Source organism: Trichomycterus rosablanca, chromosome 2 (assembly GCF_030014385.1).
Source record: "Trichomycterus rosablanca isolate fTriRos1 chromosome 2, fTriRos1.hap1, whole genome shotgun sequence".
Classification (NCBI taxonomy): Eukaryota; Metazoa; Chordata; class Actinopteri; order Siluriformes; family Trichomycteridae; genus Trichomycterus; species Trichomycterus rosablanca.
In genome coordinates this window covers 3389474-3404924 of record NC_085989.1, presented here as the reverse complement: position 1 = coordinate 3404924, position 15451 = coordinate 3389474, and the positions used below count along the sequence as shown (strand labels likewise).

The 15451-nt window shown below is 43.1% G+C and overlaps 1 protein-coding gene across 2 annotated transcripts; it reads left to right on the top strand.

Annotated features, from left to right (window-relative positions):
- The first annotated feature begins 438 nt into the window (after positions 1-438).
- fndc5b (fibronectin type III domain containing 5b) lies at positions 439-13109 on the top strand. Of its 2 annotated transcripts, XR_010007744.1 has the most exons (6): positions 439-505; positions 637-835; positions 6101-6190; positions 6378-6552; positions 12820-12894; positions 13037-13109. XR_010007744.1 is itself a non-coding variant. In XM_062989628.1 (5 exons), the coding sequence occupies exons 2-4, from the start codon at positions 652-654 to the stop codon at positions 6515-6517; spliced, it is 414 nt and encodes a 137-aa protein (XP_062845698.1). In that variant the 5' UTR covers positions 439-505; positions 637-651; the 3' UTR covers positions 6518-6552; positions 7264-9055. The 2 variants fall into 2 exon arrangements, 1 of the variants encoding a protein (XP_062845698.1); XM_062989628.1 differs by lacking the exons at positions 12820-12894; positions 13037-13109 and adding an exon at positions 7264-9055.
- Positions 13110-15451: the final 2342 nt, after the last annotated feature.

Sequence of the window (15451 nt, the reverse complement as noted above, 5' to 3'; positions counted from 1 at the left end):
AGACAAAAATGTAAACATGCTGTGTTAGGGTAAGGCCTGATAATGTCCTATAGATGCTTTTGGCCGTAACTGATAGAGGAAGGACGTACTGGGAGTCGCTGCCATGCCACTGCAATAGTGACACCTGCTGTCCGGATGAGGTAGATGTGCCAGATGAACACAAAGAGTATAGGGTGTTCCTCCAAACATATTAAGCTTTCAGTAGGAATCTGCTGCTGGTCAGTACAAATGCAGTACAAAGGCAGCTTCATCTGCACCAGTGAGTAGATTGCGAGTGTGAGAATTGGACATGACTAAATTAAAGGAAAAATGAAGCAACTCAGATGTGACTAGATAAATCAGAACGGACCCTCAACACCTTTTCATTCCTTCTTTTCTTTTCTATACAGACAGTTTGTCCGCGCCGCTAAACGTGACCATAAGGGTGGTCGATGGCAATGAGGCTCTGGTCACATGGGACATCCTGGAGGGAGATCTGGTCATCGGGTTTGCCATCACACAGCAGGTACGGACAAATCAGACTTCAGCGTTTTGAGGCCAGTCTTCATTAACCGTGAACCGTCCACCTCCGTCTGTGTGTATGTGGCACATATTTAAAGTCGTATGTTTACGTTTACTTGTTTACTTGTGTTGCAGAAGAAAGATGTGAGAATGATGCGCTTCATTCAGGAAGTGAACACCACCACACGCTCCTGTGCATTGTGGGATTTGGAGGCTGACACAGAGTACATTGTACATGTGCAGTCCATCAGCCTGAGTGGCACGAGCCCCCCCAGTGACCCGGTCCTCTTCCGAACACCGAAAGAGTCAGAGAAACTGGCCTCCAAAAGCCCTGGTGAGTCTGAGATCCAGCGAAGCTCCATCACCTAAATCAGCGGTTTATTATAACAATGTTAAATTTAATGTCCAACAATTCAAGACCATGCATACTATGTGGTCAAGAGTATGAAGACACCTCTTCTAATTATTGAGGTGAGGTGTTTTAGTCATACTACACAATTACTTCACTTTTCTAGTCACCTTCCAATGCATTTTTCCCAGCGTCATACCAACATTTTATGCCATCAGCAAATCATGTTTTTGGTTGAGCGCGTAGCCACTAATGCACCGCTGCTTTCACATCATCATCACATGAAAATCTTCTTCCCCTTAAAGCTTCTCTGAGCGTCCAAAAAGGTGGAAATCATTAATTCATTTTCTTATCCGCTTATCCAATCAGGGTCGCGGGGGGTGCTGGAGCCTATCCCAGCTTTTCAATGGGCGCAAAGCACACAGTAACACCCTGGACGGGGCGCCAGTCCATCGCAGGGCGGACACACACACACATACACACACACACACCCATTCACTTATAGGGTAGTTCATTGTCTCCAATTAACCTGACTGCATGTTTTTGGACTGTGGGAGGAAACCCACGTAGACATAGGGAGAACATGCAAACTCTGCACAGAAAGGACCCCGACCGCCCCGCCTGGGGATCGAACCCAGGACCTTCTTGCTGTGAGGTGACAGTGCTAACCCAGGTGGAAATCAGATGGAGCTAAATCCGGACTATAAGCGTGTCTCAGTCTCTCGGAGACGACCGATTACGACTCCTCCCACCCTCACCGCTTATAAACAAAATATAAAAGTGTGGAAACTTTAAGATCCCTCGTGTAAAACAACTATATAAAAAGAATAAGCTTTCGAATTTGTGGCATGAGTTTAAATAAGATGAATGGGATGAATTGGAACATGGATTGTGAGCCTTACATCACAAATGCTCACAAATGGCTTCCTGTAGCGGCCAGCGTTCAGTTTAAAACAATGATGTATTAAATTAAACGAAAGAAAGCAAATGAAATAACTAACAAGAGAATAAGAGTAATCTAAACTCTATGCTAAGCTATGCAAAGTGCTAATAATAAACACAAAGACTGATCTGTACACTAGGCTAACCTGGGATAAAGAGAAGAAAACATTGACGTGTATCCCAACACTAAGCCAATACTGAGACAATACTGTGAACAAATAAAAGAAACAGAGAGAAAAATGCAAAATAACAGAAAAAGGCTACAGAAAAATAAAATACAATAAAAAACACTAAGAAATAACAAAGAACACTCGAAAACCAAGAAACAAGTAAACCAGGATCTGGATGAGGAAACATGAGAGGGTCAGAACAAAACACAAATCATAAACGCTCAAACAAAGAAAAGTGTAATAAATAAAAGCAAAAAATATATAACAATAATAATAAAGAAGAAAATGAAGGGGTGGAAACTAAGTGGGTGTGCAAAATGACAACATAAACATCAAGCCATGTGCAGGTTGCCACTGTTGGGCCCCTGACCCTTAATCACTTAAATTGCATTAAGTCGTAATTGTAGGTCGCTTTGAATTTGGTCTCTTTTGACTGAACAGGCACAAATTCCAACAGATACACTCCAAACAATTCACAGAAAGGTAAAGTCTTGTGTTTAGAGGCTTTATAATATATAATAATACCATGCTTTTGCTTTTTTCTTAACACTAATATGAAGTCCAGCAAGCTCAGGTCAGATGTCCACTTGCTTTCGGCGGTTCGAGCGTACCTGAGCAGAATTACTCAGCCTTCGTAGCCGAGACGGAATATCGACAGAACGCGTTAAAAGCCGAAATAAAGGTCAGCTTATGAAAAAAGGCTGAAAAGATGTTTTCAGGCAGATCATTCACATTGATTCATGGCTGCATAAACACAGCAGAGCGCCTCTGTACAAGCCTTCCGAAAATATCCACGCGGTCAAGGTGAAAATCCTCACGGCTTCATCCAGCAACCCACAATAAATCTGCTTTTATAATCCTTTTAGTGACCCACTTTCAATTAAGCCGAGCTGCCTTCGACTGCGGACTGTGACTCTAAATTTTTAACTCACGGCTTGTAAAAACCGAAGAAGATCCCCTGTGAACTCCTGCTGAGAACGTCGAGACTCAACTCCTCTCCTCAACTAGCAGTTAGCTCTATGAACATGTCATATGAACATTATTCTTGAAATCGTCAACATTAATAAACCTTTTTTCCCCCAAATTGGACTCATTCAAGTCCACACTGCTACACCTCCAAGCACGACTTCCACACTGTGCCAAGGTGAGCCACAGCCTGGCACAAGCATCCTCTGATCCTTTTAAAATCCATCAGGAGGTTCTCATAGATGCACAGAGGATCACACTGTGCAATCTGTACTCCTCAAACACATCACCCTGACTGTAGGAGTTGGTGTTACAGTGGCAAAAAGTGTCTCCCAATCCAGCCGTCCTTCCCTCGAGCCTACTATAGTACAGTAGTACCTTGTAACTCAACGTCTCCTAAACTCAACATCTTTGAAACTCAACGCCCTTCGTCGAGAAATTTGTACCCTTAAACCATTTCTCTCCACTAATACAATTCTCACTCGTTTTAGTACAGTAAGTCACGTTAAGCTTTGTGCACTGACACGCTCCATAGGAAACACTTTCATGTGAATGCGCCGGTACTGAACGGAATACGGTATTCAAAGATCAAGCATCTGCACGATTAAGAAGCGTATAGAAACAATTAAGAAGTAAAGGAATAGTGCAGGTTTTATTGTATTTGTTTATAGTTTTTTAACTGTATTTCAGTGTTTTATTTCAGTGCTATTTTCAGTGCATAAGCGTAAAAAAACACCTCATTATTTTACATGAGACTAAAATATATGCAGTTCCACAGGACCATGGAACACATTAACAGGTGTCCCTGAACATCCTTATGGGAAAAAATACCTTGAAACTCAACGTCTTTAAAACTCGACGCCACTCCCAGAACCAACTGGCATGAAGTTTCAAGGTACTGCGGTATTTACTTTAGATGAATCCTACAGATATGACAGTAGTTGATACCATAGTTAAGGCCCTACATAATTCACAGCTGTGAGAATCACGTCAAAGATCGTGAAATGAGCTTTTTTCCCATCTAATATGCAACTTGCTGTGAAATTCCATATCTAAGGAAGGTGTTTAGCGATTTTATATTTTTCCCTACTTAAAAGCCACGATCTGATTTCTGTGACCTGTATGTGTGTGTGATTTTCTCGTTGTGATGCTTGTGGCTCAGTGTAATGTCAGCCGTCACACTCGCCCTATTTCAACAAACTTAAATGAGACTATAAAACTTTCTAAACCACCAGTTGAATCATTTAAACTGCTGTTGGTGTGTTTTGGCCCAAGCAAATTGTGACAGACCCAGTATTTATAGAGCGTGCTTTATTCAGAGACCCTGACAGAACCTTTTCCAAACTGTCGCCTGTGGATCAGCACGGGCGTCCGGATACTTTCGCTAATACAGTCAGTCATCGCAGAGTTGATTTTCTATGCCTGTTAAAGACGGGTGTCCACACACTTTTGACCACACAATGCGCCCTCAGATCCATTTCAGACTTTACAAAAAGACGGTCCAGGATTTAGCAGGTTGCATTTACATTTTCCTGTTTTCAATTCCAATTTAGTCATTTCCAATTCCCCGTTACAACGCCTCTCTCGCTTGCGCTTGCACCGCAGGCCGAGTGTGTGTGTAAACTTCAGCTGTTCTGATTACTTCTTTGAAATATAACATGACTCGGCGCTTCTTTCCAGCTTGTCCACCCTCGACCGGCGTGCCGCGTCCTCACTGACGGGCAGATAACTCTGTCATATACTAAAAACCCTGTCCTGTAATTAGCCGTTAGCGCTGGAGTTGCTCTCCAGTTAATTGAGCAAGCTGGTTACACTTCACTTCATTTCACACAGGTCACGGCTGGCTAATGAATGATGACAGTTCATTTTTCTCGCCGTACGCCTCCCGTTTCAAGGTGGCTCCGTGTTGCCTTTGGCTCCATGCTCGTGCTGTGCGTTGTCATCGATGGCGAGATGTTCAGAGATGTTCAAGCCTGAGCAGATGATAGAATTTCAGTCTCACAAAAGTGGTATCAGGGTGGTGATGGTGGTATTTAACTCCTCAGCCTTCAGATGAACAGTCCAGTACCTTCACCACTGATCCACCACTGTTTATATAAAATGCATTAGAGCTCAAATCAAATATCTTTAGGACTTTATTAGGAACTGAGATCGATTTCATTGCCAACGTCTGCATGAGAGCAGCTTGCTCGTCCTCCAGGCCTCAACACAAACAGGGAAGTCTCTAATGGTCTTAATTACCACGCACTTCTCATCTGCTGCCAAGAGAAGGAGAAGAGAAGAGCCTGCTGATGCGGGACAGCACTTTCTAAATGTGAGAACGGTGGATGCCCGTCCTGAGGGAGGTCTCCGGTTTCCAGAGACGGATCAAACGCCCCGGATCAAAGCCGTCTGCTGTTAATTAGTCATCTGTAGCATTAACAAATAGGAAAACGCTCGCAGTCACTTCAGATCCGTCCGGAGATTCACCCCGAGGAAAACGCCGAGCTTTTGATGTAGCATCACGCTTAGCGTTTCCATTTTCTCTCTCAGTGTGGGTTGTTTTGTGTATTGTGTCCTGTACCACGTTCCCTTTATGTCTTATTTGACTAAATATATTCAAATTTAAGAGGCTTTCTTGTCATGTCAGTACACAGTATGTAGACAAAAGTATTGGGACACACCTTCTAATTATTATCATTGTTATTATGATTATTATCATTATTGAATTCATGTGTTTCGCCACAATTGCTAACAGGTGTGATAAATCAGCTATATAAAAAAAAAATACATGCTTCCCATTTTGCAGCAACAGTTTAGGGAAGGGCCTTTCCTGTTCAGCATGGCTGTGCCCCCGAGTCCTGACCTCAGCCCCACTGACCAGCTCTGGAATGAACTGGAACATCCAGAGACTTTCTTGACCAACATCAGCACTCAGCCATACAAATGCTCTTTTGACTGAATGGACACAAATTCCCACAGACATACTACTTGTCTTGTGAGAGGCCCTCTCATAAGAGTGGCTGTTGTTATAGCTAAAAAGATCACACAACAGTGACTTTATAGCATTTGTGTCCAAATACTTTTGGCCATATAGTGTACATACTGAAATGAAACAATGTTCCTCCAGGACTCAGATTCTCATGTGTGTGTGTGTGTGTGTGTGTGCGTGTGTGTGTGTGTGTTCTATCAGATGAGGTGACGATGAAGGAGGTCGGCCAGGCCGCCCAGCTGAGAGCCGGAGAGCTCATCATCATCGTGGTTGTTCTGATCATGTGGGCAGGTAACTGTTATCATTCATTCATCTCTTGTAAACACTTTATCCTGGTCAGGGTCGCAGTGGGTGGGTCCGGCTTCCCCGTAACACACAGATTCTCCTTTCTTGTCTCTTATCAGTAATACAGTTTAAGTCAGTGAGGGTGAGTTAACCCTGTACCGAACGGCTCTGATCGTAACTCTCCCTCCTGTAGGTGTGATCGCTCTGTTCTGCCGTCAGTACGACATCATCAAAGACAACGAGCCCAACAACAACAAGGACAAAGCCAAGAACTCATCAGAGTGCAGCACCCCCGAACATCCTACAGGGGGCCTACTGCGCAGCAAAGTCTAACCGCACCGGCAATAACGGCTTCAGCCTCAGGACACGTACGTACGATTTACACAGAGATCAGGTCTACGATCAGTCAGGTGGATGGATGGATGGATATACAGTAGATAGATAGATGGATGGATGGATGGATGGATGGATGGAAATGAATTAAATATTTTATAAATACTGTTGTTGATGGATGGTTTAATAAACTGATGAATGGATAAATTAGTGGATGGATCAATAGATGGATGGATGGATAATTAATGGATGGATTAATGGGTGGATTGAAAATTAATTAAATATTTTATAAATACGGCATTATTGTTGATTGATAAATGGATTTGTGTTCATTTTTAAACATTTAAAGGATATAAATGTTAGCATCACATAAAATTTAAAAATAAAATAAATAGAAACAGTTACATGGAAAATAAATAAATAAATAATCAGGTAAATGTAAATGGTTTTATAAATTACAGGGCAAAACAAAAAAAATTCTAAATAAAATAAATGTTTAAAATAAATGAAGTTAAAATAAAACACAAGAGTCTCTTTGGCAAATAATTTTATGTTTAACCTGAATAAATAAATTTCCAAATTAAATGATTAAATGAGAAAAAAAATTAACTGGCTTTGCTGCTTTTATTGGTGCACGAACATGCGAACATCAGCTCGAGCTGCTAATTAAGTTCAACGCTCTGAAGAGTTTATTGTTCTGCTCTTTCCTTGTCACTTCTCATTAATGCCCATTTTTATTTCTGTAGAGCTCTGAGATAAACAAAAAAGCCATCATGGGACGTCGTGAAGCGGAGTGCACATCATCATTTGAAAAGACAATCTATTAATACTGAGCAGTAAGGACCCCTCGGTGCTTCTCTAAAACTAAACACACAAAGCATGAGCACAGGTGATGAGTGAGGAGAACACTCGAGCACATCCGAACTGAAACGTGGAGTGGAAGTGTGTAACGTGAAGTGTGTGATCTCCATGTTCCCATCAGAGAGACGCTCCCTAAGCTCCGTCTCCGCTCCGTCTCAGCTCCGTTTCAGCGATACAGAGGTGGAATCCGGGGCTGCTCCAGGACTCAAGGGCACCGCTCCGCCTCCAGCACCGCCTCACACAGATAAGCAAAGACGGACGATAAATAAAGCAGATTTTTTTTTGGGGTCATTTTTCCTGCTTCTTATCAGCGCTGAGACAGGATCGTGGTACAGTTACTGAGGAGGAGATGAACTGAAGCTGTGAAGATATGAAGCTATTTCGTATATCTTTCGCTCTGCATTGAGCTCCTTTGTTATCGTTCGTTTCCATCCCGACTGGCTGCTGTACGACTGATAATGTGTATCGATCTCTCTCATATTGGCGCTCTCTGGCTCTCAGGGCATCAGAGTTCAGATTATTAATAGAGTGGTTTATTTGATAGATAGTAAAGCACAGTTTTACCAGATCACACCATCCACACCATCAGCACTGCGATACACTGACTATATTTGTATATTTTAATCATATAGTGATATAGCTCGACATCAGTGAGTTCATAAATGTACATTCAGGGCTGGGCAGGATCTTTAAAACAACTAAGAATAATTAATACATTAACACATGAATACATTTTGCAAAGGCACCTACAGTCAAACGTTTACATACTCTAAACTTTTAGTGATTGAGCCTGAATGATCGGTGGGGTGGCACAGTGACTCGGTGGGTTGCACAGTCACCTCACAGCAAGAAGGACCTGGGTTCGATTCCCAGGTGGAGCGATCCGGGTCTTTTCTGTGTGTGTTAACCTGACTGCATGTCTTCGGAGGAAACCGGAGCACCCGGGAAAAAACCACACAGACGCTGGGAGAACAAGGACCTGGACCGCCCTACCTGGGAAAATCAATTATATAAACTGAATAACATGCTGCAAAATAGTGTCAGCAGTTTGAGGAACGTCCGGACCAGTTTCCGCACGACGGTGCTCCTGTGCCCATAAGAGAGGCATTGTAACGGGGAGTTAGACATGACTAAATTGGAATTGAAAACAGGAAAATGTAAATGCAACCTGGTAAATCCTGGACCATCTTTTTTTAAAGTCTGGAATGGATCTGAGGTGTGGACAGGCATAGAAAATCAAGGCTTTGATGAATTTGGGGTGTGCTGCACAGAAGATCCCTGACATCAACCTTGTCGTAGCTGATCTTTGGGATGAACTGGAACATTGATTTGCAAGGCAGTGTTTGACCTTACAAATGCTCTTTTAATTTAATGGTCACAAATCCCAACATACTCCTAAATCTTGTGCCAATTGATGTCCATGATTTTGGAATTGAATGTCTGACAAGCTCATTGTTAGGTGTCTAATTACTTTTGGCTATATAGTACAGTATATATGATCATAATAAACTGGTCTAATAATGAAGTAAGGCTATAAAATAATTATTTAACCTTTATGTGGCAGCATTTCAGATCAGTAGACAATTTAATGGAAACGCTATGCACTTGGTAAGCTTGCGTGGAGTGCTGTAGGAAAAAGAGCCTGTCTATATACTGTATTTTGCCTTTTCAAAATGTATTTACACTAAATTTTTAGAAGTTCTTCTTTTGTGTTCTGAATATATCCATTACTACACAGACATGTGTACACAGTATGTTTTTTTATTCCTCAGATCTGAGTCGAGTCAGGTCAAATTTATTTATATAGCGCTTTTTACAATGGACGTCGTCTCAAAGCAGCTTGACAGAATCCAGGACCAACAGACTAAAAACCCCCTGTTGAGCAAGCCGAGGGCGACAGTGGCGAGGAAAAACTCCCTTAAAATTACAGGAAGAAACCTTGAGAGGAACCAGACTCAACAGGGACCTCCATCCTGTTTTGGCTTTATTAGAGAATCCCAGACCTTTTATTCCAGAATTCCTCTTCCTCCACGTTCTGTCTCCCGCTCAGATTCTCTCCCCTCAGGTTCACACGTGTTGTAATATTCAGTATTTGATGCCGAGGGAGGCGATGAGGGAGCACTTTGACAGCGTGTTATTGAAGTGTCGGGACAGATGGACTTGTCACTCGCGGCTCACTTTCTGACAAGGACGCCGTCCTCCCGGGAGAAACTCCACGAGTTCTCGGCTTTCACCGAGCAGGAGACGCGCATAATGTGGTTCAGGGGGTCGGAACACTCGATTCGGCCAAGTGACGGGAAATGCAAATGCAAAGGCTGAGTCTGAATATCAAACTAGCTTTGGTGATACAGATATGCCAGCATTTGGTTCCGGATGTAGTCGTGGTCTGTGTTTATTATATCACTTATAACTCCAGCTTTGTGGCTACAGCTTGGGGAGGGTCCTTTACTCTCCCAATTTGTACCTCTGTGCTCAAAGCAGGGCTCATAAAGACACGGTTTGCTACAAAGAAACTCCAACAGCCTGGGCAGAGCCCAGTTGAAATGACTTGTCCAACACCCACACGGTCAGGTGTCCACATACTTTCAGCCATACAGTAAAGATAGGTAACAAATGTAAAGTAACCCCAACCTAAAGTGTCTCAGAAAGATGCTGGGCCTCCAGAGCAAAAATGCAAATGGCTCTTCGTCTAAAGGGACACGTGGAACCCACTTTGTAGTTCTACAATTACTGACTATAGTCCATCTATTTCTCTACATACTTTTTTAACCTGCTTTCACCCTGTTCTTCAATGGTCAGGACCCCCACAGGACCACCACAGAGCAGATATTATTTAGGTGGTGGCTCATTCCCAACACAGCAGTGACACTGACATGGTGGTGGTGTGTTAGTGTGTGTTGTGCTGGTGTGAGTGGATCAGACACAGCAGCACTGCTGGTTTTTAAATACCGTGTCCACTCACTGTCCACTCTATTAGACACTCCTACCTAGTTGGTTCACCTTGTTGATGTAAAGTCAGAGACGATCGCTCATCTATTGCTGCTGTTTGAGTCGGTCATCTTCTAGACCTTTATCAGTGGTCACAGGATGCTGCCCACAGGGTGCTGTTGGCTGGATGTTTTTGGTTGGTGGACTATTCTCAGTCCAGCAGTGACAGTGAGGTGTTTAAAAACTCCATCAGCATTGCTGTGTCTGATCCACTCATACCAGCACAACACACACTAACACACCACCACCATGTCAGTGTCACTTCAGTGCTAAATAATAATACCTACTTTGTAGTGATTTTGGGAAAGTCCTGATGATTAAAGAACAGGGTGAAAGGAGGCTAACAAAGCATGCAGAGAAACAGATGGACTACAGTCAGTAATTGTAGAACTACAAAGTGCTTCTATATGGTAAGTGGAGCTGATAAAATGGACAGTGAGTGTAGAAACAAGGAGGTGCCCTGTGTGTTCCTCGGCTGTCTGTACTGGCACCCCAACAGCACAGCAGGCAATGTGAAGAAACCCTAACCAACCCTCCCTCGCTCAGAGACGGCCGATAGTGTCTGTTGAGTCCCCAAACCAGGCTGATAGCACCACTAACATTCAAACATTTGCCAAGCTGTTTCACCATCAGTTCATCAGTACAGGATTATTTATGGCAACATGGCTCATTAAACAAAGCAGAAATTGGTTTGAATGACATCTACGATTGCACAGAATATACCGTACAGTCCTACTAGGCAGCGATTGTTTTCAGCCCCCGCACTGATAGATGACAGTGCTAACCCAATGTGTTGAAGGGTAACTGAAGGAGCCTCGCTGTAATTAAACACTTCCCCCGTCCACACCTGTGGCTATTTCCTCTCCTCAATCACCTAACAGAATGTCCTTCCTCTCCACGAGTCCGGCGTCCTCTCATTTTTCACACCGTTCCTCCACTTGCCAGACGGAGAGTCGCGATATTTCCTTTTTAATGACTGCTAATTAACCTTGGCCGTGAGGGAGCGAGCAGGAGTGCCGCCGGATGAAAAATGGACGACGTGTTTGGGCAGCTTACATAAGGCAGAAGGGATTACGCTTTCCACTTGGCAGATCGTCTCTTTTGTCATCCTGCTTCTTTCGGTATAGTGAAACAGAGGTTGCAGCGTTACGGAGGAATGTTCGGCTCCTTCGACCACCGGCTCCTGATTCATGAAATAATCAGGGTAGCACGTTAGCCCCCTGACACCGAACCTGCCGAACCTGCGATCTATATTACTGTTACAGTTCACACTCAGTAATGGCTTTGTCACAGCCACCTACAGTTTTACAGTTCCAGCTGTCAGTATTTCTGTATAAAACCAACAAAATGGAAAAGCGTTTGTCCTTAAGTATGTAGACCAATATTTTACTGTCAGGTTTTGAGAAGCACAGTGAGAAACATTCAGTCGTATGTAAAGAAACACATTAAAAAAAGATCCTAATAACCATATTCTACAAATAATCTACTGTAAATTACACAAACCTTATTGTCAGTGAAGTTGGGACACTGTAAAATGCAAATTAAACAGCAGTGCTTTGTGAATACTTGACTATTTTAAATGAAAACCTGAAAAATATCTAAAGAAATGCTATTAAATGCTGTTGACCTGATGAAAATGATAGAATATCACCACATGGGCTCAGAAATACTTGATAATAAACACTATTGCATTTACAGATGCAATGCAGAGCGAAAGCCATTTGTCAACAACGTCCAGAAATGGTGCCAATTTCTCCGGGCTCCAACTTAAATGGACGTGCTTTGTGATCTAACAAGCGGACCATATAGGAGCCCATCGCATGAGCATTTCTAGAGCAATCGGCTTCCTCTCCACCAATGCTGATCCCCGCTCTGATTGAGGAGAACAAAGCTAACCCACGCCCCCTCCGACACGTGGGCAGCAGCCGTATGCATTTTGTCACCTACACTTTGACGAGTGCAGTGCGGATCAGCATTGTGTACCGATAGACACACCCTGACAGCACTCTGTTCCCGTCTCTGTGCAGGCGCCATCAATCAGCCAGCAGAGGTTATTATTGCATTAGTTATGAGAGAGTCCCTATCCGGCTTTAATATCTCACTCCTATCTGAACAACAGGCCAATCGTTGTACATGTGGCTTCTCAGCCCAGCCGGCAGGCAGAGCTGAGACTTGATATGATGTATTCGAGATTCCAGCTTGGTGTTCAGCGTGTGTTTTACCGCTGGCTTCCTTTCTTTTTAAGGGACATCCATGTGTTTTTCAACACGACAGCACAAATTGACATTGTGCACATAATAATGAACAGCATGGATGCAAAATTAGAGAGTGCAGGTGCTACATTGGCCTGTCTGCAGTCCAGAAAAGACTACTATTGCACTAAGATGCTTAAAAAGACGATACAGGCCACTTATTGAACAATTACACTTTAACACGGTTAACTGTGCTTACAGATAACAGACAAATGGCAACAGAGGACACCGTCTGAAGTAGATCAAGTGTTTATAGGAGTATAGAATGTGTTGCAGGTAAGAAAAAAGTTAAAACATTGCAATTACAAATCACAGCTTTTCAATAATTTGTTTTATTACAAATCACAGCCTTTTGTTTATTATTAATCACAGCTCTTTGTTTGTATTAAATTCTGTCCCAACTTTTTCTGAAATTAAGGTTAGCACTATGGATCTCCATGGCAGGATGGCCCGTTACTTTCAGATACCTTGATATTAAAAAAACGAGAACATTTGGTTTTACCTCTTGTGTTTTTTATACAGTATTGAATGCAAATTAAATTATACCTGCACATTCAAGTTTCTCACTTCTGTTTCTTAAGAAATAAATCATCAAAAAGGATTAAGAGTATATTCTCACTCGTGAGTGGTGAGGAAACCAACTATAACTGTATAGATTTCAATTGCTTTTGCTCTGGAGAGAGTAATTCTCTGAAGACTGACAGCGTGGTGGGTAAATTCAGGCGTATATTGAGACTATATGTTAATGTATACTGATACTGTTTGTTCTGTACCAGCTTTTGACTTCTGATGCAGAACAGTTCTTGAAGAAATATAGTTTTAGTCATTTATGACTTGGCGCCTCACAGCAAGATGGTCCTGGGTTTGATCCCCAGGCGGGGCGGTCCGGGTCCTTTCTGTGCGGAGTTTGCATGTTCTCCCCGTGTCTGCGTGGGTTTCCTTCGGGAGCTCCGGTTTCCTCCCACAGTCCAAAAACATGCAGCCAGGTTAATTGGAGACTCTGAATTGCCCTATAGATGAATGGTTGTGTGTGTGGGTGTGTATGTGTGTATGCCCTGCGATGGACTGGCGCCCCGTCCAGGGTGTTACTGTGTGCCTTGCGCCCATTGAAAAGCTGGCATAGGCTCCAGCCCCCTCCCCCCCCAATCTGTAGTTCTACAAACTGACAAAGTGACAAAATGGATTAGAAGGAACACAAAGATTTATATATATATACAGTGTATCACAAAAGTGAGTACACCCCTCACATTTCTGCAGATATTTAAGTATATCTTTTCATGGGACAACACTGACAAAATGACACTTTGACACAATGAAAAGTAGTCTGTGTGCAGCTTATATAACAGTGTAAATTTATTCTTCCCTCAAAATAACTCAATATACAGCCATTAATGTCTAAACCACCGGCAACAAAAGTGAGTACACCCCTAAGAGACTACACCCCTAAATGTCCAAATTGAGCACTGCTTGTCATTTTCCCTCCAAAATGTCATGTGATTTGTTAGTGTTACTAGGTCTCAGGTTTGCATAGGGAGCAGGTGTGTTCAATTTAGTAGTACAGCTCTCACACTCTCTCATACTGGTCACTGAAAGTTCAAACATGGCACCTCATGGCAAAGAACTCTCTGAGGATCTTAAAAGACGAATTGTTGCGCTACATGAAGATGGCCAAGGCTACAAGAAGATTGCCAACACCCTGAAACTGAGCTGCAGCACAGTGGCCAAGATCATCCAGCGTTTTAAAAGAGCAGGGTCCACTCAGAACAGACCTCGCGTTGGTCGTCCAAAGAAGCTGAGTGCACGTGCTCAGCGTCACATCCAACTGCTGTCTTTGAAAGATAGGTGCAGGAGTGCTGTCAGCATTGCTGCAGAGATTGAAAAGGTGGGGGGTCAGCCTGTCAGTGCTCAGACCATACGCCGCACACTACATCAAATTGGTCTGCATGGCTGTCACCCCAGAAGGAAGCCTCTTCTGAAGTCTCTACACAAGAAAGCCCGCAAACAGTTTGCTGAAGACATGTCAACAAAGGACATGGATTACTGGAACCATGTCCTATGGTCTGATGAGACCAAGATTAATTTGTTTGGTTCAGATGGTCTCAAGCATGTGTGGCGGCAATCAGGTGAGGAGTACAAAGATAAGTGTGTCATGCCTACAGTCAAGCATGGTGGTGGGAATGCCATGGTCTGGGGCTGCATGAGTGCAGCAGGTGTTGGGGAGTAACATTTCATTGAGGGACACATGAACTCCAATATGTACTGTGAAATACTGAAGCAGAGCATGATCCCCTCCCTCCGGAAACTGGGTCGCAGGGCAGTGTTCCAGCATGATAATGACCCCAAACACACCTCTAAGACGACCACTGCTTTATTGAAGAGGCTGAGGGTAAAGGTGATGGACTGGCCAAGCATGTCTCCAGACCTAAACCCAATAGAACATCTTTGGGGCATCCTCAAGCGGAAGGTGGAGGAGCGCAAAGTCTCGAATATCCGCCAGCTCCGTGATGTCGTCATGGAGGAGTGGAAAAGCATTCCAGTGGCAACCTGTGAAGCTCTGGTAAACTCCATGCCCAGGAGAGTTAAGGCAGTTCTGGGAAATAATGGTGGCCACACAAAATATTGACACTTCAGGAACTTTCACTAAGGGGTGTACTCACTTTTGTTGCCGGTGGTTTAGACATTAATGGCTGTATATTGAGTTATTTTGAGGGAAGAATAAATTTACACTGTTATATAAGCTGCACACAGACTACTTTTCATTGTGTCAAAGTGTCATTTTGTCAGTGTTGTCCCATGAAAAGATATACTTAAATATCTGCAGAAATGTGAGGGG

What these genes read in the sequence shown, in the direction of transcription:
- fndc5b (XM_062989628.1), top strand. Translation starts at nt 652, where the DNA reads ATGATGCGCTTCATTCAGGAAGTGAACACCACCACACGCTCCTGTGCA. An exon ending in ACTGGCCTCCAAAAGCCCTG is followed by an intron (nt 836 to 6,100) that starts GTGAGTCTGAGA and finishes GTGTTCTATCAG; the next exon opens with ATGAGGTGACGATGAAGGAG. An exon ending in TGTTCTGATCATGTGGGCAG is followed by an intron (nt 6,191 to 6,377) that starts GTAACTGTTATC and finishes TCCCTCCTGTAG; the next exon opens with GTGTGATCGCTCTGTTCTGC.